The 22800-nt window shown below is 35.7% G+C and overlaps 1 protein-coding gene across 1 annotated transcript in view; it reads left to right on the forward strand.

Annotated features, from left to right (window-relative positions):
• ANKRD12 (ankyrin repeat domain 12) overlaps nucleotides 1–22800 on the forward strand; it is a 62155-nt gene that overhangs the window by 12352 nt on the left and 27003 nt on the right. Inside the window, exons 2-3 of the mRNA XM_074146268.1 lie at nucleotides 8021–8158; nucleotides 14519–14666. Of these exons, the coding sequence (XP_074002369.1) occupies nucleotides 8072–8158; nucleotides 14519–14666 (235 nt within the window). The 5' untranslated portion in view covers nucleotides 8021–8071. The remainder of the gene's footprint in view (nucleotides 1–8020; nucleotides 8159–14518; nucleotides 14667–22800) is intronic.

Raw genomic sequence — 22800 nt, forward strand, 5'->3', positions numbered from 1 at the left:
TGCAACAGACTGTTGCCTTAGGCACCGTTAGTTTGAGACTGTGTTGGAGCTTAGTTCTTTCATCGTAACTGTGACATTGGAATCTGCATGGACTGAACTGTAGCAGTCATGTGTGAAAAGAACTTGTGAATATTTTCCAAATAAAAATGTTCTTGGTACCTTTCATCTGTAAAAGCCACTGCATGTATCTTTCAGGTACTGTTCTCTCCAACATACTAAATTGGCGTGTTACCTAAACCCAGTTATATTTAGTAATTTGTTTGCTGGTTATTGTTGGAGAACTGAATTGCAAGTACAATGAGACACCATGGGTTGCAGAACAAAAAGTGCCTGGTAAATTGTTCCGTTCATTATATTTGATGGTAGTTTAGTGCATGCCACATACAGGAAGTGGTGATGGTAAAAATTTAGTCTTAAATAGTATAACATAGACAAATAGCCTCGTATTTAGCCTTTTCATCTTATTCAAAATGTGTTTTCCTTTAAGCTTGTAAAGGCAGTATGCTTCTAGCCTGCAGCAGGAGGCAGGCTTGCCAGTAGGGATATACTGCAGTGTATGTTTAGTCCATTATAGCTGCATATGTCTAATGTATTATCAGCTTTTGGAAAAAAGTGTTTTACTATATAGATCTCATACCTACTCAACTTTGACTTTAGCACCCTGGGAGTGAAGTTGTTTGGTAATCCTACTTAGCAGTAGCATGCACGCTGAACTCCAGCAGCACCCTCAGTTGCTAAATGATTGGGAGGAAGTCTTTTTTTGGGATTCATGTAACACTGTTTTCGTAGGACTCTGCACAAGAAACCTAAAACTATTTTTGCTCAAAGGAAGCCTTTAATAGTTCTTTCATTGTATTTATTGTAAAGGTCAAATAAACTGCTACAATGATTATAAATAGCTGTGCTTATATAGTCCTCTGCAACGAAGACCTTGGTACAAAGACTAATATTTTTGTGGCTACAGTCGCTCTGAAATTTTGAAATTTCAGAACAGTATTTTATATAATGTTCTAATGAGATAATTTTTTTTAAGTGCATGCCCTGAGCAATGTCCTGCCCTTTAACATCATTTTGGCATTCTCATGAGACATCAGCAGCGTTTAAAACTTCATTTCTACAAGTATGCCTTGGAGAAGGCATAGTCCTTCCAGGGAGGTAATGGAAAACTCACCAGAGTAGTAAGCTTGTCGTTCATTCTGCATTAAAATTAAAAGGAGATGGAACACTTGTTCTTTTTTACAGGGCCACAGGAATGGCAAGACTAAAGAATTTTGGTTTGTGTTCCATGTTCTCAGGATGTGTGCTGATCATGGTGTCTCCTGTGCTTTCCTCCCAAGCACAATCCCTTCTTACCTGTCCTTTCAAGTTTCTCTCTGCTACTTCCTCATCACAGTTGCATTCTCTCATTTAGCTAATCTGAAGCTTTACTCTTCGCAGGCATACTTCTGTGTGGAAAAGATCAGGTAAAAATATAGATGTTCTTTTTCATACACATGGTGTTTAAATTTCCAAGCCAGACAAGCCCAGCTCTGTACTAGTGGACTTCACGACCCTCCCACTGTGTGTTGTACCTTAATGGTTTCTTTCCCTACAGACCCAAATTCCTGGTCTCGTGCCTCTTAGCATGTCTCCAAGCTCTAACCAAATATCCCAAATAATCTCTCGTTCCATATCGAACCCTTTTTTCTTACTGGACAGTGTAGGTGAAAGGTAGGTGCTTATCCGATACCACATGCATTGCAGTCTAACCGGGAGCTGTTTTATTATATAGCAGTAGGTGAGTAACTATCTGTATAGAAGCACTGAGTTCTGTAAGAGGAAAAAAATTGACAATGCTGCTATGTCTCCCATCGCAATGTTTTGTGTAGCACTAATAATGCTGGAGTTTGTTAACCTCTCTTTTGGAAAAAAATCACTTTTCTAAGTTGTTTGCTGAAGGATGCTCTTACTGTGAAATAAAATACTGAAGTCATTTGCGCTTTCCTGATAAGAAGAAAAAAGAACCACAAGAGTGTTAAACTTTGTTAAATTAACATCTTTTTGCTAATATCTTTTTGCTTAAATTCTGCTCCTTATAGTACTTAAAAAGCCCAATTTTCTGTGCATTTTGGTCCTTTGTGCTATACTCATTCCCTTTCTTCCATTGCATTAACCTCAGCTGCCTTTGACACTCCCAGCAGAATACAGATAACATTTGGCATGGCTAGGCAGGAGCTACCTACATACTTCTTAATTAGCCAGTATGTACATACGGGTTGGCCAGCTGGCTTTCTCTGAACAGAATATGTAATGTTGGCTTTTGCCTGCCTTTCTTTCAGTTCAGCTGTTCTTTGAGGTCTCTCTCTCATACTCGTCAACCAGCTTTTTTAATCCTTTCCATAATAGACTCTTAATAGCTTTGAGATCTGGGTCGTAGTCATTTCTGAATAAACTTTGAAGAGACAAAGTCTTGGGGGTGGGAGGGAGGAAATCGTTAAGAGGAAATCTATGTCAATATCTTAGTTTGAATCAGGAATACACCTTTAGAGTGACTATCCTTATATCTTCTCACTGTAGTTTAGTTTGCTCTATGCAGTGGCTTCAGAGCTTGATTTCTCCTCTTTTAAGCCGAGAGATATGTTCAGGAATGTGCTGAATGTGCTCCAGCCTTTAATGTGTGTTTAGTACATGGGACTGCACTAGAACTACTCCAGAACAAATGTGACTAGTGCAAATTCTGAATTTTTGTTACCAGCTGTTCCACTCTACAGATCGCTCTTGATAATTCTGTACTTCTTGTTAATGTAGATGTAGCCTTAGCTGTCATTTTCATAAGTTTAATTTTAGCAAAACATTCTGAAGCACTCCTGTCAAATATTTATAGCAGAAATTTTGTACAGTTGATTCACTGTTTCCCAGTCTGGAATAAATCCCTGTTGGAAGAGAGCGGTATTTTTCTTCTTTTTTTTTTTTTTTCCCCTCTGCAGTTGAAATAAGACATAGCAAATACAGAAGAACAGAGGTAGTTGAGAAGATTGCATTATGCTAGATCCCCTGCTTTTTAAATGCAAATGAATTCTAGAGCGCAAGTATAAATGCAATATCTTGGAAATTAACCCATCTGCTACAAATATTCTTACAGAATTTCAGCCCTGTGCCCCATCGAGTTGCTGTAATAGTAGTCAGCTAACCTATATGTACATATTGGCTAATTGAGAAGTATGTAGGTAGCTCCCACCGTTTTCTTTAAAATGAAGTAATCCTAGCTTTTTATATCACTGCCTGCAGATCTGTCAAAATGCTTACCTTTTTTTACTTTAAGGAGAAAATAGAATGTTTTGGTTCCTTTAGGTGAAAAAATCATTGAGATAAACGTTTAACAGTATTGCAAATAATTGGACATTGATAACTGATAATGAATGTGCAGGAAAGACGTCCAAACATAAAATCAGAATATCCGATTTTGTTACAAGCAGAGAAGTTTCTTCAGTAGGAAACAGATCGTATGTTTTATTGAAAAGCATGAAATAGATCAGTTTGTTAGAGAAAAGCACAGCTGTGCCTGTTTGTCAGATGAAAAGTGATGGTGCTGCTTGTTGTGACAGAGAAGAATAATTTGAATGTAAAGAGTTTAACTTTTAATTTAGGGTTCTGGTGGTTTGAAATATGCCATCAAGACTGCCTGATAAACCAGTAATTGCATTAAGAAACAGCCCTGAAGGAAACTCAAAGCAGACAGATCTAGGTTTCCCTGGAAGAACCTGCTAAATGTTGTTCACTTTCGCTTTGAATGCAAATGTTTGTTGACTCTGTTTAGAACATGAGTTGAAATGGCACTGAACTGCAGGCAAATGGAAATAAAGTTAAAATGTCAGTAAAATCACTACTTCAGGTCAAAATTTTATTATAATATATACTATGTGATCATGGGTTGAATAGTTTGCTTACATTTCTGGACCATAGTGATAGCTTATGAAATTAAAAAAAAAAAATCTACCCTTTATGAAAAGTTTTTTTTTTCCTCAAATATTTAAAACATTTATGACTGTTTGAAAAGTATTTCACACAGGGATTGCAAAATAGCAGCCTGGCACATAAAACATAATGGAAATACTGCCATGTGTCAGTGTGATAGTTGGGATGGTTCTGCTTTAATAATCCAATATGTGAATATTCAGTTTTAGTGAACTTCCAAAGCAGTTTTCCCTTCAAAACATAATTGGCTTGGCGTCAAGAATTGAATGAATTCACATTTAATTTTGATCATGTGGTGAAGAAAATGGAAACGTCCGATGCTTTCTGTTTTCATTTACTTCTATTTGTGTAATATTTGTGCTGTATTATTTAAAAATACCTTTAATTTTAAATTATTTTTAAAATGTTTTCATCATCCTCTTGCCACTATACAATACCCATAGCTTGAATATTTTTTGGTCTGCTGTTTTAAAAGATACACTATTTCTGTTCAGTAAGAACTTCTTTTGTGAAGGAGGAACTCTTGTTCAGTTAATGTGGTTTAGCCCCTACTGGTGACGCAAATAAGAAGAATGGACTCAAGCCTAAGCTGATAAATTTTACTAAGTTCATGAAGTTGGGCTCCTTGTTGTCAGTACCAGAAGGTGTAGGGAATGGCATACAGAAACAGGAAAGGAAGAGAAGCAAAGCAGGAATGGCAATAGCTTCAGGGAGTCAAGTAGCATAAAAAAAGAAAGGAAAGAAACCAACAGCAAATGCAATGAGAAATATTTTGATTAAAATAATAAAGATAACTTTCACACGTTGATCTGTTTTAAAGTAGTTGTAATCATGATGATAGACACAATGGGAATTGTTGCAAATGAAACTTAAAGAGGATTTGAGAGGCTAACTGAGCAAAAGCAGATGTATGACTTGTGGTTTTTTAAACCCATGAAAACAGATATTTGCTGCTATGGTAATACTCTGTGTGGTGTAATCAGCACAGTAGTTGTTGTTTGTGAAGATACTAACTTGTTTCTTCTGTTAGGATTCAGTTTTTGTAAACTACAGAAAACTCATTCTAGAGTACTCTCTCCATTGCACCAATAACTCTTTTTTTTTTTTTCTGCAACTGTTATGAAAAGCAAATAAAAAGAAAAGACAAATAACCATATGCTTTGTCCTTTAAAAATCAGCAGTTACTCTCCTGATCGGTGGGGCTGCATAAATCCTATTAACACTACATAAATGAAGGGAATACACTAATGTTTCTCTTGTCTTGGGTAAGAGTAGAACAGTAGGAATTTCGCAATATTGTATCTTATACTGGAGATAAGATTCAGGTTATTGTATGTGAGACAGTTTCTAATTAAGTTCTTCCTTGTCGCTAATGTTAAAAAATAAAATTAAAAAAAAATCAGATATGGGGGAAAGTGAGGGAAAGGGCAAACCTTAGTGTAGCATTTCCAAATTTTCTGACTTTAGAATTGAGCATTTTGAACGTTCCTTTCCCTCTTGTTCTTCCCCTCCTGTTCTGGAAGAATAAGAAAGATGTTACTTTGTTATATACAATGGTATTAATTTTAGCCAAGTATTCTGTAGGGGAATTTCCCATAGTTTAGGTCTTGTGGTGGTGTGGTGAGCAGAAACTTGTTTGAATATGAAAGTTTTGGGTCAGGTATAGCATGCAAAACATTTTTCTCAAAGTCATCTGCCAAAGAGAAAATACCAGCTTCTGCTGTCAGTTACCTGCATCAAACCAAAATCGTGACCCTGATTCTATAGCACCAAAAAATTCACTACGGGATGATCCCAAAATCTTAACTGTAAAGCAACAATGGAAATTTCACACCCGAAACAACATCCAGCTGAGACATAAAATTACCACAGGACTCACTAAGGCTGTGATCACATCAGTTCAAAAAGATGCCTAAAATGTCACCAGCTTTAAAGTGATGTCAAATGCAATTTTACTTTTCGCATGACCTCTACTCTCAGGCAGTCGTACAAGAAGAATGGCTCTTGATGCTGTGGGAGAGGCAAGTCGGGCAAATTAGTGAGATCAGCAAATGACTTGGTTAGGATTTTTGGTTATGACACTGTTCCTGCTCTAAGCCACGGTTTTGTGTTAGAATTCTTGGTTTTCACCCTCAGCTGGAATTGGCTTTTGAGTCTTGGCAAAGCCACAAATGTCTTAATATTTTTTGGGATTTATGAGGAGTGGTATGTAGCGGCCTAACACATTTGGCTGTTAACAAGCCTGAACAGAGTAAATGAGAATCTCCAGTGCACCTTTGGAGATGTGAGGATGATGGCTTACAAGCTTCTCCAAGTCAAATGAGAGCTCTTGGTACTAATTTTTTTAAGTTAGCTTTCTAATATTATCTGGTATGTTTTCTTCTATGGTATTTTACACTGTAGCAGGCTGAGTTTGCCCTCCTGATTCCTGTCTTGGCAGTTGCCTGAACCATAGAATATGGAGAGAAGCGTTAGTTCTCTGTTCCTTCTCTGTTACTCAGAATTGATACTGTTTGCGGTCTTTTGTTGCTAAACTCACTTGCCATAGTACTTAATGGTTTGTGCAGTAAAAATTCTGGTGTGCTGGCAAGATGCTTTGGCCTGTTTGTTTCGATTAACTTCTTTCTTTGTAGTAGGGCTACCCAGTTAAAGAAGGACAGGCAACTGCTGGAGAGGGTACAGCAGAGGGTTACAAAGATGATTAGGGGCCTGGAGCGTCTCCCTTATGAGGAGAGGCTGAGGGACTTGGGTCTTTTTAGTCTAGAGAAGACTGAGGGGGGATCTGATCAATGCTTATAAATACTTAAAGGGTGGGTGTCAAGAGGATGGGGCCGGTCTTTTTTCAGTGGTGCCCAGTGACAGGACAAGAGGAAATGGGCACAAACTTGAATAGAAGAAGTTCCACCTAAACATGAGGAGGAACTTCTTTACTTTGAGGGTAGCAGAGCACTGGAGTAGGCTGCCCAGGGAGGTGATGGAGTCTCCTTGTCTGGAGACATTCAAAACCCACCTGGACAAGTTCCTGTGCCACCTGCTGTAGGTGGACGTGCTTTGGCAGGGGGGTTTGACTAGATGGTCTCCAGAGGTCCCTTCCAACCCCATGTGATTCTGTAAGAACTTTGTAGTTCTTAACAAGGTGCTAAATAAATAATGCTAAAAACCCCACTAGACTGTACTGCTGGCACTGTTGAAAGTGTAGAGCAGTCTTCTGCTGTGCTCCTGACTTAAGTTTTTAGGACAACCTGACTTTCCCTGGTAGGTATTCCAGTTGGACTTGATGATCTTAAAGGCCTTTTCCAACCTAAATGATTCTATGTATTAAAAATATTTGCTTCTCTTGAAGGAGAAAAGTGGAATCAAAACTAATATGGAAAAATAAAAATTTCATTATGTGAATCTGTAACAACATTTAACTTGCTGTACCCTGGAGATGAAACACCACAGAGCTCTTAGAGTTTTATATACTTATAAATATATATATATATAGCAATGGCTTATGTGATTAATTTGCTAGACAGTGGAAATTAAGATTTCTAATTCCAGGTCTAAGCTTTAGAGGATTTTTCTTCTAACATAGATATCTTGTCCCAACAATTAGGGTAGCAAATCACCAAGATTTGACCTTTTTTCCATAATATTTTGGGTAGACAATATTTCAGTTTCCCACACTAGAAAGCTTAATTTCTCTTCACACTGTTGCTAGAAATGATCTTTTGCACCCTCCCAGTCTTACTACCTATAAAATTAAGTGAGATATTAAACAAATAATCCATCAAATACCCTAAAGCGTTAAGTCTGCCAAAGAGGTTAGAGGGATGAGGCAGTTGAGCACCTGAATTGGTGGTTTTCTGATAACACTGTCCCCAGTAGTAGCCGTGTTAGACCTTTTTGGTTTTCACCCTGGGGTTCAAGCTGCAGATGAGTGGGAAGTTTGAAGTCAGGTGTCTTTGTTAGCCATCTCTTTTGGGGTACTATTTGATTCTGCTACCATCTGCAGTAGCAACATTTGTCCTGAAATGACACTGTAGTGTGTATATTTATATAATGTTGGTTGTTTGTTTTTCAGACACACGATGAACCCACTGATAGAAGATACAGCTAGCTAAACAGCTATAAAATGCCCAAATTTGGGTCTACAAAAACAGTTCAAGTTGAAAATTCTGACAGTGACAGCACCATGGTGGAAAAAACAACAGCAAGAAAGGTAACAAAATTATATTCATGTCCATTTAATTTCAGTGAAATGAAGAGCATGTGTTCTGTCATGATTTTTGTTACTATAATGTGAAGAAATAAATATTAATCTGTGTTCTGATGTCTTGACTGCAGTAAAAAAATGTTTTTACATGGCTTTAACTGTAAATTAAATCGGGGAACAGAATTAATGCCTTTTATTGTAACTTGCAACTTAATTCAAAAGGAAGCTGAACACACTGTGTTTATTTGATGTAAGTGCGTAGTTTCGATATCTTACATCATATGAAGTATTTGTACACTCACAAGAACAATGATTCATATTTTATTTAATTTTACAGTGTCTTAGTAACAAACACATGAAACATTTCTGAAGGCCTGCGACAGAGCACAGATCAGAGCACAGACCAATGAACAAACATGTTTCCTGTATTCCTTTGTAACACAGGGGCTTACTCCCTCTGTTAGGAGGACTTGAAAGCCAAATGCTGCCGAAGGGTTAAGAGTAACTCCTGTAGAGAGGAATCCACTTTAAAATCTGTACAATCCATTTTTGAGTGTTGGAGAATGAAGGAGTATGCAAGCTCCGGGAATACTGAAGGTGGCTTGTTTTCTATAAATGTGAAGTGTCCTCTTATTTTCAAACTTCTGGAGCCAAGTTGCAAATAACCCAGTTCTCCTTTTGGTCTGCCTGGTACACTGTACAACAGATGAGTTTATCTGTAATACTGATGAATATAAAAAGATACAATAATATTCTGTATTGTGAATGATGAGTTGTGTATTGTCCGAAGGAGAGAAAATCCATTTATCTCCCAAATGATGTTTAAAACTTTTCTCTGTAAAAGGAGATTGTGTGTGTGTATGTGGTCATATTTACTGTTACTAATTTGTTGAAGACTGTATTCTCTTTAAGACCACTTAATAAATGGATGTAAGACAGGGAGAGATGAAAAACAGGAAAAGATGAGAACATCCAGCATCTGCTTCAAGCTGTTTGTCTTCTGAAAACATTGATAGAAAACATTAGCATATTAGTCTTTTCCTGGTTTGTTTTATAGATCCCAGTAAAGTGGGGCAAGGAAGTTGTTGTTTGTAGGTTTGGACATACAGAAATAGATTATATTTTTATAGTGCAGATTACTTTCTTCCTTCATAGGCTTCGAATTTTACAAATTCCATTGCAATATGAGTTTAAAAAAAAAAAATCAAAATAAAGAATTTACTTCTGAAGCCCCTTTTTGTCCTTCACTCTCCACCTCTGACTCTCCCGCACCTCCTCTCCCTGTTACTTGCTGCCATAGTAGAAAAATGGTGCTGGTTTCCAGAGTGGCTGTTGAATCTACAGCCACTGCCAAAGGAACTGCCTTAGCAGTGATCCTTCTGTCCAGTTCAGTGTTTGCTGGCTGTCTTGACACCTTCCTTTCCAGTAATCTCCTGGCTCTGATCTACTAATAAGAGTAGCAGTTATGTCTGCTGAGCCATTTAACCCTGCAACCTCTGCAAAGTTAGGTAATCTTCTGAAACAGATATGAGTAGCTGTCTTTCACCAGAAGAAGATATGAATCCGTATGAAATTATGAATAACTTTTTTCAGGGAACAGAATTTTTGCTTTAGTGATATTTTGATGTGGAAGTCTCTTGATTAATCTGGAAAATACCTCTTGTCCACACACTTTTCTCAGTATTGTGTGACCGATGAGTGACCATTCACTGTGCCATCAGAGATGCATCTGTCTTTTAGTAGCGTGAAAAGGTCACCAATGTTCAGATAATTGCAGTGATGCCTAGTACAAAATTGCATTCTAATTGTATTTTTCATGTAGCTTTGGCTTTTTATTTTTTCTGTAGAATAGTACAGTCAAATCACTTCTGCAGTTTGCTATGTAGACTTGGTTCTGTGTCCACTTTGTTATTGAAGCAGAAATGTCCACTACTCGTGGACCTTAATCTCTATGATTGTAAATGAATAGAAGATACAGAGTTTAATTATTGGTGTTCCCTTATATGTCCATAGATGCATTGTAGGCAGAGGAAGCCTAGTGTGAAATAATTGTGAAATAATGTTCACACGAAACAGTGCATTTACAAATGAGCAGTGATGTTAAAGGACATCACTCCCTAAAAAAATTCCTCATTCTTCTCAAAATAAAAACTGCCGTGTAAGACTATTCCAATGGTTAATACATTAAGAAAAGAGAAAAAACACTTGCAGGATTTGTTTTTCCTAGTTGATACAACGTTTAGCTCTTACTGGATGTGCACTCAGCTACTGACTGAGAAATGTAGTAGTTACTGTTGTTACGAGACTTAGTCTTTCATATTTGTTCAGTGGAAGTTAATGCTTATTATGCTGTTCTAGCAGCCAGTAAATAGCTACATGAATCAGCTATGTGCTCAGGTCTTCTGAGAGCTTAGAAAAAAAAAATCATTAGGAATACATTCCTGTTAATATGCTGAGTTTATATCGTATATGCTTCAGGGTACATGTATTTTTATTTCAGTTGCTCATCTTGGGAGCATAAAATAAATAAAGAAAATTGTAAGTGTGTACAGTGGATAGACCACTTAGTGTTTGCATGAAATATTTTATAAAGATAAGAACATAATGAAATTTTAATTTATCTGAATTTACACTTTAGAACTTACATGGCCAAAACTCAGGAAGTAAATGACAGATATGTGGTCCAAAGGAGAAACACATTTGGGTTTTGTAAAAATTAACTGTCTTCTTAGAAGAGTCCTTCAATAGTGCCCAAAGCCATTTTAATACCATGCAGAACACACTTCAGTATGTAATTATCTTTGATAGGCAGAAAAAGAATGCTTATTCTCCCGGGGCTTAGTACATCTGCTAGATTATATGGCACTCTTGTCTCCTTTTGTGTGTTGTCATTGATTGTAGTGGTACCAGACAATAGAGCTGGAATGGGATATCAAGAGATTGTCCAGGCTGCTGTTTGTTAGCCTTCTGAGACGGTTTCTGTTGAACAGATTAAAAATATGTTCCTCATCATGGCACGCTAGTATGGTTTTGTTGACAAGAAAATTCTTCCTTGTTACTACATCCTCCAGTGAGGCATGCATAAATGTTGAGACATGCAGATCCAGTTCATCCATTTGCCCCAGAGTAGAATAAGCTGTGCTCAGTTCTTGACAGATGTTTGCCAGACCTTTTCTTTACAGCCTTGACTGATGGAAATTCCAGTCTCCTTGGGCAGTTTATTGTGATACTTAATTACGCTGACTGGCACAGAGTTAGATACTTAGTAGAACGATAAATAACCTTTGCTTGTCTCCTGTTGCAGTCTAAAGCCATTAAATGTTCTCTTACTGTAGTGGACATGGGGAGTATGTGATGCGTTTCTCTTTGCAGCAATAGTTTATGAATCTGAACATTATCATGTCTTCAGTGTTTCATTTGATTAGCAGTTTGCATTAGAGATTAATTAATCTCTTTAGAAACTCCACAGATATTCTAAGTTACGGGTTGCTTTTTAAAAGATGTCAACTTTGGTTTGAGTTGCTTCCATAGATCACATTAAACTAATGCATAGACCTATATATGGTGAATTTTGAACCTTGCTTTGGACCCTGAAAAAGAGATGTCCATGCTGTTGCAGTGACCAGGAGTAGTTGGAACAGTGAATGCTTGCTCGCTCTTTAAATCAAAATGCCTGTTCTAACTTGCAGGGCTTGCTATCTCCTGTTGCCTTCCTTTCCTTGAAGTTGAATCCAGGAGGCTGTTAAGAATTTTGTGGCTTTTTATGTAGAGTCTTGTGATTGTACAGTTTATTATTTTTATCAGTTTGTAGAACCTTGGTTTTATCCTGGCTTTTCCTATTTTGTTTTGTATTTAGGCTGTTTTTCAAATTTGGTAGTCATTTTATTTTCCTTTTGCCAGTGCTCTTTGCTTTTCCCTCTCTCCTCGTTGTGATGGTGTCTGCATATCTAATTGCATATCTTTCAGCATTGTCACTGAAAATACTAAACAGCATTAAATTTGTACAGATTTCTCAAACACCCTGTTCATTGTATCTTTTGGGTTGGAAAGTCTGCTGCTGGTTTATTTCCACAATAGCTAAGGAACGAAGTACTCTCTCTCTTTTTTCAGTTTCTGTGTTGTCTGTATCTGGCCTGTTCTTTCATTTTCAATTTGTCTTAATTTATCTGGAAGTACGTATTTTGAACTGTATCTCCTCCTAATTAGATAATCACAAAACTAATATTCAGGGATTTATCAAAAATTAGTACATCAGTCATAATAGTTAATATAATGCATACATACAATTTAAGAATAATAACAAATGCAAAGCTATCAAATTATGTAAGCAGCTTATGTCTCTTTGTGAGCACCTACAAATGTATTTTACTGATTAGTACCAAAAAAGTGATTATTTTTAAGGACTACCAACTGCAAAAAAGTTGTTTTGCTTTGTTTTTTTTTTCTACAGAACAAGTTGATACCAATTCTTCTTAGGAATTTTAAATTATTTTCAATTGATCCTTTCTCTTATACTTAAGATAATATCATATTGTGGGAAATTTACATATGTACATATGAGAAATAATTGGATTGTTGGGAACAAGGGATAAGAGAGCTTTGGGTGAGATCAGGCTGAAGTGGGGAAACTTACATATAGTGGAAGAGATCTCAATGGGCTTAATGGAGTTTGGATGTGCTTCTGTCAACTTTTAGATTCATTTACAAATGATCAGCTGCATTAGGTTGATTAGCTTCTTTCTTTCAAAAGTAATAGCACACTTTATCTCCCAAGGGCTTAGAGAAGTCTTACGGGATTTTAGATTTTTAGATTTTCTTGTTCTTGTATGTAAGAAAAAGGCTGGGGGGTGTTTGTTGTTTCCTTTAGTGTTTTGGAGGAGGGCTGGTTTTGGTGTGTGGGTTTTATTGAGCATTTTTGTTTGTTTGGGTGTTTGGTGGTGTTCTATTGGGGTGTGGGGGGGTGGTTTTTGTTTGTTTTTTTCCCCCCAGGTTTTCAAACTCAGAGTAAAGATAGGTATCCTCTGGGGGCATCAACCTTTTGCTTCAGGAATTCTCCTGACATAGACTGATCCCTTATTGGTGATTTTCCTGGTACAGACACTTATTGTCTGAATGTAGAGTTTGTTTGCAGGTTCTCTTTGTAATCACTTCCACCTACCTCTTTGGCAACAGCTTAAACTCAATGTGTCAGGTGATACAATCAAAATACTCTTCTTACCTGTGTTTGTTTTTAAATAAGGGAAAGGTGCTCTCGAGAATAGTACCTTTACTTGGAGTTATTCTCTAGCTTTCCTCTAGTCAGAATAAATCTTTTAACTTCTTGCTTCAAAAGTATCAAGGATCAGCCTTTTGTTTTTCTGATTGGCGAGTAAGTGTATGTGCCTCTTCTACCTTTAGAAAATGAATCTGTTAGTGGTTTTGTCCAATTATCTGTTAAGAATGATATAAAGCTGTGGAGTTGTGATAGCTGACATAGCTGGATAATGTGTTTCTGCAGCATGTAATGAACAGAAGACGTTACGTCTCTATTGCATCTTGATTGGTAGGCCAAAATGTTGGGGTTTGCAGAGGGTTCTCTGAAGCAGTCTTCTCACTAACCTACTGTCTTTTGCATACTTTGACCTCAAATATTACCAAAGTAATCAAACGTAAATTAATATTGTGCCCATCTGGGTTTTTCCTCTTTTATCCTGAAATACGTTTTGCAAGGCAAAAACCCCAGATTTATGCAACTAAACATTCCAAATAGCTTGTACCTATTTTTTCTAAATTTGATACCAGTTGGAAAAGTTTTTTCATAGACTTTCTAAGGCATTAGTAAATTTTGCTTTAGAAAAAAGAAACACTACACTATTATTCTTGCTGAAATAGAAAGGGAGTTCTGTATGGATGGGTTTCGGGGTGGGGGTGGAGGCAGGGGATGGTTGTTAGAAGTTGGGTTTTTTTATTGGTACTGTGTTGCTATTCAGAGTCTGAATTGCAGTGTGGGCTTTTAATGTACTTTTAATGTGATTATTATGATATGATCAGGGAGGGAAATTGGGGTGGTCATTAAGACTTAGAAAATTATTGTCTGGTTTGTATTGTTCCTTTGCTTATTAATCAAGGCTCTAATAGTGAGCAGCAGTTCTACAGTAATGTACCTGGAAGTAGAAGTAACACAGAAGATACTAATTTTAAAAAGGAAGAAATGCCATTGATTATTTTTAGTAAAGTTACTTTAAAAGTTTTTGAATAAAATATATAATACACATACATGCACGCATGCACATACATTCTTGCATAGCAGTTTTTTCAATCTGTATACGTTATAAGACTATTCTGCTTTATGCAAAAATTACTTAGTATACTTTTTATTTATATTAGAGCAAGGACAAGATTGCATCCTACAGCAAAACTCCAAAAGTGGATAGGAGTGATGTGGGGAAGGAGATGAAAGAAAAGTCTTCCATGAAACGTAAACTTCCTTTTACTATTAGTCCATCCAGAAATGAAGATCGCAATTCAGACACAGGTAGAACCTTTTTATTTCCTTAACTAATTATTCGCTGGTAAAATACATTCTGATTTAATTAATTGTATATTATGTTTTTATATTGATTATTCTTTTTCCCTATAAAAAAGGATACTAAGTATAAAATTGCTTACTTGCTTCTGATTGTTGCATTTCAGTCCTATGGGCTTTCATCCTGTCAATAACAAGAGCCAGCATGCCAGCATAGTTTATCTACATTTTCCAGTTGTTTCCTAACCTCACTCTTTTGCTTCTATTTTAGTAATAAATCATTCTTTTTGTTTTCATCTTTAGAGATCCATTTGCTTAAACAAGTAAACTGATGAAAAGACATGCAAGTGCCTTGATTTGAGACACAGCTGTCAGCTTTTGTAGCCTTTTTTGGGGAGGGAGAGTGAGAAAGATTGGTAGACATACTGTCCTCCACAGAAGAGAAAAGATTGCTAAGGTTATGGAACTAACTAAACTAGCCACGGAGAGCAAACTTTTCTTTCAGTCTAAGCTCCTGTGATCTCTTAAGGATGCCTTTTCTGCACAGGCTGGTAGTTCTTCCTAACTTAAGCATATTCTACTAGAACTGATTTAAAGACTTCAAAATACCATTCTTAACATGGCTCTTTTCAAATTGAGATGGAGGAATCTGGATGTATTCCAAGAGTACAGCTGTCTCTCAGTTTAGGTAATTAGTTATCTATGTCATAGTTCAGTAATAGTTCTGTTAGTACCAAGACAGTATCTGTGCCCTCTGGAAGGCCACCAGAAAGGATGTTCCCCAAATTTGTCAGATGCTCTGTATTGCAGTGCTTGTTGTACGTTTGAATATTTTCATAAACAGATAGTTCTCTTAATATTCTTAGATTTAAGTGCAAGATAGAAGTATATATTTCAGTACATGTTTCATTTTTGTCCAGGATTAATTTAATGCAGAAGATTTGGCTCCTGGAAATATTTCATACATATTTTTGTTATTCTAAAGAGAATATGGTATGAAATCCAAATTTGAAATAGTCACCAAAAAATACTCTTGGCTTTAGATTTCCGTTTTCAGTGGTTTCACAGAATTCTAGAGTCTTAACACTATTTATGATACCACTTGATTCTGAAAAGACCATGTGTAAATTAGACGTATGCTCCCAGCATCTGCTTTATTGAATTTATTGCTTGGTATTAGATGCTAACTGTTTTTCATAATGGAAATAAATATATTTAGAAGTAATATTTAATACTTACCTAATGTTTTCTGTGTCAGAACTCTTTTGTCATCTCTCCCCACCCCTATCAACTGCAAATAATTAATTGTCACAGTATCTTATAAGGTAACGTAATTTTTTGTGTTTCTTTTGCTATAGCATCTATTGTCACAGTTGCCATAAACAAGATGGATTACTCTAGGCACTTAGACATGCACAAAAAGACAATGTGCATGCTACAAAATCTTTTTGTTACAAGTTGTAACAGGGAGATGAAATAAACAGTTCAAGTAGTGGCAAGAAATAATTGATAATGCAATAGAAGGCACATAGCTTCTAACTACTGTATAGCAAACATCATAGCTTGTTGTCCATTTCATTATTGCTGAGGTAAATAGGTAAGAGCAACTACTCTGTTTCATAGATGAGGAAGTTGGTACCTAAGCTTTCCAGAAACTTCAGAGGCAAGAGCATTACCAGCATAAAAAATAGTTCTTGTAATGCTGATTCTGCACCTAACCAATTAGATTAGACCAGTGGGAATTAACCACTTCCTAGTTTGACATGGATTAGGACTGGCATCAGTGCTTGTGAAATGCTGTGCTGCTTCTGATACAAACTTGTCATTAGACACTGGCAAGGTTTGCCATCACTGGGCTGAACTGTTACCTCTGACAGAAGCGTCTCTCTGCTAACTATGTACAGAGAATGGTAAGTGTTATTTGAGAAGGAAGAAAGTAAATTTTTGGAAATGAGAGTGTAACCAGAGACAGAGGGAAAAGAAGAGGTGATGAAAAGCTTCTTACTAGCTAGTAGTGCTATTGTTTAAAAATAAAATAAATAAATAAATAAATATCCCAGTTTTCTTCTGATGATTTGTGAAAATCTGTAGTGATATTCTAGGGAAATAGTCAAAGGTGGTGTATACAACCCATAATTAGAAAGATTCTGGAAAAATATGTGGTAATACTCCGTTCTTCACGCTGTCCATTACAGTTCCAGGATGTATTTTAACCTTTGCCTCTAGTTTTATTTTTAATAACTTTTCACTAATACAACATACACATACTACAGCCAAATTTATTTATACCACAAATCTTGCTATATAGCTTCAACCCTTATTCAGGTTGATCTTATAAAGGATTCTACATGAAAGCTTTGATTAAGACTGGTAGAAGGGCTGGTAGGAGAAGCACTTTTCATACGTTTTTTAGTAAGTTCTCTGATTTGAAGTCTCCCAGTCCAAAACCATAATTTGATTGAAAAGCCATCACTTTCCATCACTTACTTGGACTACTTAAATGGCATTGTTTAAATTTTGTTAATTTATTTAATTAACCTGGTAATTTTTAAATAACCTTTGATTTGGTTATCAGAATAAGAACAACAGGCAAGTTGCTTTTGCAAAGGAGAAGTTTGTTTGCTTTCTCCACCTTACCGGTCTGAAGAGAGAAATTTGAATTTTTTGTAATAACTAAACAACTGCAAATTGGAAAACATCTCTTCATTGTGAAGATAAGCATGGGATTATTTTTTTTAATGTAGTCTTGTTGCGTAGTTGATTATTCTGGAAGAACAACAAGAGTTATAATTACACTAATGTGCTAATTTGTTGATCTTTCCTTGGAAATTATGTTCTCCAGATTTTCTGTTTTTAGTAGCATCTCAGTTTTGTTTCCTGGCCCCTTCAATTTCTGTCTTCAAAGTAGTCCAAACATGGCACAGTCATATTTCTTTTAGCGTTTAATTGATCTGGAAAAGCATAACAAGTGTCCTCTTTCTGTTCTGTGTGTATATCATAGGAACACAATTTCTATATTTGTGCTTCCCATAGTTACAGTGGTTAGTGGGGCTGTTAAAGTGACTGTTTACACACTGTGTTACTGCTTGCTGGACTTGGACTTACTGTTCAAGTTTCTTGAACTGATGTTTGGGCTAGAGGCAGGGCAGTGGAGGTGGTTTTGTGTGTGTGTATGTGTGTGTTGGTTTGGTTAAATAAATAGTCCATAAACTTGATTAATTAGGTATCACAATGGTACCTTTATATCTCTACAGTGTACAATATATTGTGAGGTCTCTTCATCCCATTCTAATCTTTGTCTTTCACTGAGGACAGGAAGCAGCAGTAAATCATGATGTGTTTCTCTTTAACTGCAGTAAGATTACCACAATCACACAGATCTCAGTAACTCTGTCTCTCAACTTCATCATCTGCATCTGATCATCTTGACCTGTCTTCTACAGTTGTTGATAATAAGCATATGAGTCTTTTGTTGTATGTCACTCAGTCTTATAACTTCCTTAGAAGCATTTATTTCAAGCAGTTCATTTTTTTAGCTTCTCATGGTCCTATTTCTTAATCCTGTTATTCCTTACAGTTTGTACTATGACAGGAGTTTTACATTAAACTGGACTATCATGAGCCCTGAAGTTTGAATGTGTTCTATTTGCTTTATTTCCTTTATCCACTAAGGTGCTTATTTTACTAAATGGAATATTCTGTTAGTTTGGCATGACTTGTTTTGAGAAATCCGTATATTCTGTTATTTAATAATTTATTTTCCTAGAACATTTAGAAATTACTTCACTGGGAATTTGTCATTTCTCCAAATTAAAAAAACAAGCAAAAAAACCCCAAAACCAAACCAAAATAAAAAACCCCACCAAAACCCAGATACATTATTGAATGCCTTGGGACATAACTCGTCATGCAGAAGTTCTCCAAAAATAATTCCTGGTGATTCTGATGTTCCTTGTGCCAATACATTCAAGTACTGTGAGTGAATTTCATGAAGCTTTTCTACAAATAAGTCCTCAAATGCACCTAAATCACTGTTTCATGTAACTTGGCTATTTTGAAATCCTTTTTTTTTTTTTTAGTGCTAGGTAAAAAGCTTAATTTAAAAGGAAAATCATAAAAAGAATGTTGTCCAGATAGATCTGGCTGCATATTGTGAATGTTATGCAATAAAGATAAAAGAGAAGCCACTTGAAGAGTTTTGATTTTTATTTTTTTAATAACAAGTAAGAAATTCCCTGATTTTTCTGTTTAATTGTGGAAGAGCACCAAAAATGACAAGGAAGTGAATGTAAAAGAAGATAGTTATGTTCCATAGACTTTGAAAGCAAAGTGCTCCAAATCTAAAAAAAAACCCGCAACCTAATTAACTTCAACAGTCATTTTCATTCATTAAATTCTACCTAAACGTAATTTCTTAAATCGATATTATTCCTCTATTAGAGAAGTTATTATTGTTCAAGTTGTATAAACATCAAGTACACAGCTGTGAAAAGTTTTGTTACCACAAGATAAAGAATAGCTAAAAAATCAAAGTTCTTGAACGTGAAGTTGGTCTTTTACTGCTAAATGAAGTATAGTGTACTGCATGATAATATTCTCAGAGCAGAGAAAATAAATCTTATAATATATTCTGCAATAAGCATAATGGGGGTTCCCAGTGTTTTATAAGATTTTTTCTGTGGATTTGTGTAGCTTCTTTATCAACAGTTGTGTTGTTGTTTTCCTTGGCTTTCAAACAAAACAAAAAAAAGCTTTGGTTTTTTTTTTACTATCCTATTTATTTATTGGTGTATTAAAATTTCTCTTTACATACTCCCTTCCTTTCACTTCCTTCCACCCCTTTTGTCCTATGCTGTTTTATCTTGTACATTCAGAAGCAGGGCATATGCATTGAGATCTTTGGGGCAAGAAAGCAGTAGCCTCTTACAGGCCATACTCCAGTAAATGAATTATCAGGTGCACCTGCTATAGTCCTGAGACTTTTTTTTTTTAGGTTTGTTGTTCATCATATTAATTTTGTGTATTGAACTGTTTAGATTTACTGAAAATACATATGAAGTCTCACATAAATTTTAATAAAATTGTGTCTTTTTTTGAGTGGTAAGGGCATAATTACAATATAAGCTTGGTGAGAGCAATGGTATTCTTATTTGGAACTTTTAATTGGTAAGCTGTAGAAATGCTTTGCAAACACTGCGTTAATAAAGAATAATAGAAGAATAATTTGCCCCACCACTGAAATGCATTGGAATACATAGAGGAGGATCTTTATGTTGTTTGACAACACTAAACATGAGATGGAAGTAAATTGCACTGATTAACTTTTCTAACAAAATGATTAAAAACCAAACCCAGAATCCAACAGAAAAATACCTGGAAAAGTACACTGTATAGTAAAAAAGTAAAAGATCATTCAAAGGCTTATTTCACTTATTTTGATGTATTATTTTCTCAAGCTGAGTATAGCTATAAAATTACAATGAATAATTCAGAATGAAAATGAATGTGTTTTTCAAGAAAAGAATCATAAGCAGTAAATAGCATAAGCTAAGAAACAGAAGATCACGCCAGACAAACTGAAATGTGTGATTTGGATGGAAGTATTACAGTAGTCAATGAAGGGTATGCTGTATATTATCCTTGTAGAGAGAACAGCATATTCATGGTTAAAAGATGAAAGTTCAGTTTCATTGTAGGTTTTCTTAATTTTTTCCTATGCAGATGTTGTACCAATAGGGTAGTAGTGTTGATTTGGATATTGAATGAATTTTTAGACATTTAGGGATATGAGATGCATGCAGTTTAGAAAAATCTCATCAGTTACTTCTGTGAAAGGGATCTTGTTTCCTTTTTAAACATGACAGTTAGATATGTAGGGTTCTTTTAATATGTACATAGTCTGTAGCTTTCCATTGTTAAAATAGTCTTGCTCATAATTCTTTAGTCTGTGAAATCACATGTTTCTTATTTGGTCACTATGGAATTTAAGATTTGTACTATTTATATGCCTTCCAGTGCCTCAAGAGCATTACATTGTGTGTGTAATCAAGCCTGGAAGATGAGATTTAGAGAAGGCTAGAAAGGTAGAAAATGAGTTGAGAGGAAACGAATGAAACAAGGAGGGCCACAGAGAGGAGACTTAGAGTATCTAAGATTTTTCTGCTTTTGCAGATGCAGATTTATTTTTTTCTAATGAAGTTGTTATTATACAGGTGTTTGAGGTTGACATTTAGGAAAGGAAACTGGGAGACCAATATGATCATGGGGATAGTAATATAACTAAAATCTCTGCACCCTACTTTGAATTAGCTTAATTGCATTTCCACAATTTTTTTAGTATGGCCTAAAATACTAAGATCAACTGAAAATGGATGAACGCTGTTTCATCAGATGGTAATTGGTCACAATAAGAATAGGATGAAATAACTTACTAAACAAAGAACTAAAAAGTTCAGTGTAGCAGCCAGGCTTATTTAACTAATAGTAGCAATCCTCAGCCAACTCCCAGCCACATTCTAGCATTTTACTATGGTTAAGCCCAGTTAATCAGTCCAACATCTTTCCCCCTAGCCTCGCTTTCATTTATTACATATTCCCTGTTGTAATTTTTAGGTCTCAGCTTCGTTTCATGTTCTTGCTTGCTGTATGGGAATTAGCACATCAGACGGCCATAGAGGAGAAAAAGCAGGCAATAGACACCCTTACTGAATTCTGTCCTTATCTTTGTGGTCAGTAGTCCAGCCTGGAGGGTGAACTGGGATCACCTGTGACTGTAGGACACAGAGTACTGTCCAGCTGCTAAAGGCCTTTTGGGAAGGTGGTCAGTAGGGAAGCTTCCAAAAGGAGAAGGTGCAGTGGAGAGAGCTGGATCTCTGGAAAAGCTAGTATTGAATCTGGGCTTTTAGGGAAGGAAACCAAGGGAATTATTTGCTCAGAGTTTGGAGATGTTGTTTCTGTTGGTTGAGTCTGTTAGAATATTCTTCAGACCATTCCTTCTTGACAGTGGTGATTAGAATTTTATTTTTTTAACTCTTTCAAAAATATTCATTCCAAATGACCTAGTTTGTGACTAAGATTCCTAGAGCTGTCTTTTACATCCAGAGCATTTATGTTCAAGTAGTAATCTTAGGGGCTCTAAAGAAAAAGGTAGACATTATAGATCTAACGTGTAAGTAATATAAGCTACTTACAAGATATAAAATGTTGAATTTGATAACAGCTTATTAAGACAGAAAGAGCAGTTGCCTAGAAAGATGAGATAACTACAGAAAATGAATGGTCTTCTCTACACATAAATGCAAACTAATATGCCTCTAGAAAATACATTTAAACAATAAGGACCAGGTAGGAAGAGCTGTGAAGAATAGTTGTACCAGAAGAAATTTGATGCATTTTGAGTTTGTAATTGTCTGATGTTAAGATCATTACATACTGCTCCAGGTAAAAGTGATTTAGTCAAAGTCACTTAATCACAAATCGGTTGTTTTCTATCTACTTTAGCCTAAGTGCCTGCGTTTCATTTACAAGACCTTTATACAGAAGAATGAAGGAAGAACTTTCAAATAGGATGGAAGACATAGACCAAAGTTTCCAAATTACACAAGTAAAATTGTAGTTTTCGAATTTGTTAGGTATAAAAAAGTTGTCTAGATTTCAGAGCACATTTAACCAATCTGAAGATCTGTGAGAGTTTGTAGGTACTGAATAACTTCACAAATGATCTGTTTATTCAGATGTGTAATTTTAGCTCCTGGTTTAAAACTTGGACATGAAATATTAAACAACTTCTGTAAATATTGATAAAAGGAAAGAAGTTATGTATATAAAATAGCTGTATGTTTTTGAAGGATATGAATTTTGGAGAAGAAATTGCTCTAAGGTGAAGTAATAGGATGAGTTTGAGTGAAACAATCTTTTATCCAATTACCTAACAAATACTAATATTAAAAGTCTTTTCCTAATTTTTAACATGGTGTCTTGAGAGAGAGCAGTAATAGAGCACAGTCTCAGATCTGTATTCCAGGCTGAAAGTTGACTAGCTGATCTTACAGAATTTTTTAAGCGCATTACTTGATTCTCTGAAATTTAAAGTTGTGACATACACAGTCTTCCTGCTGTGAAACAGGATTTTCATCTTTTAGAA

The sequence above is a fragment of the Numenius arquata genome, chromosome 4 (assembly GCF_964106895.1).
Source record: "Numenius arquata chromosome 4, bNumArq3.hap1.1, whole genome shotgun sequence".
NCBI lineage: Eukaryota > Metazoa > Chordata > Aves > Charadriiformes > Scolopacidae > Numenius > Numenius arquata.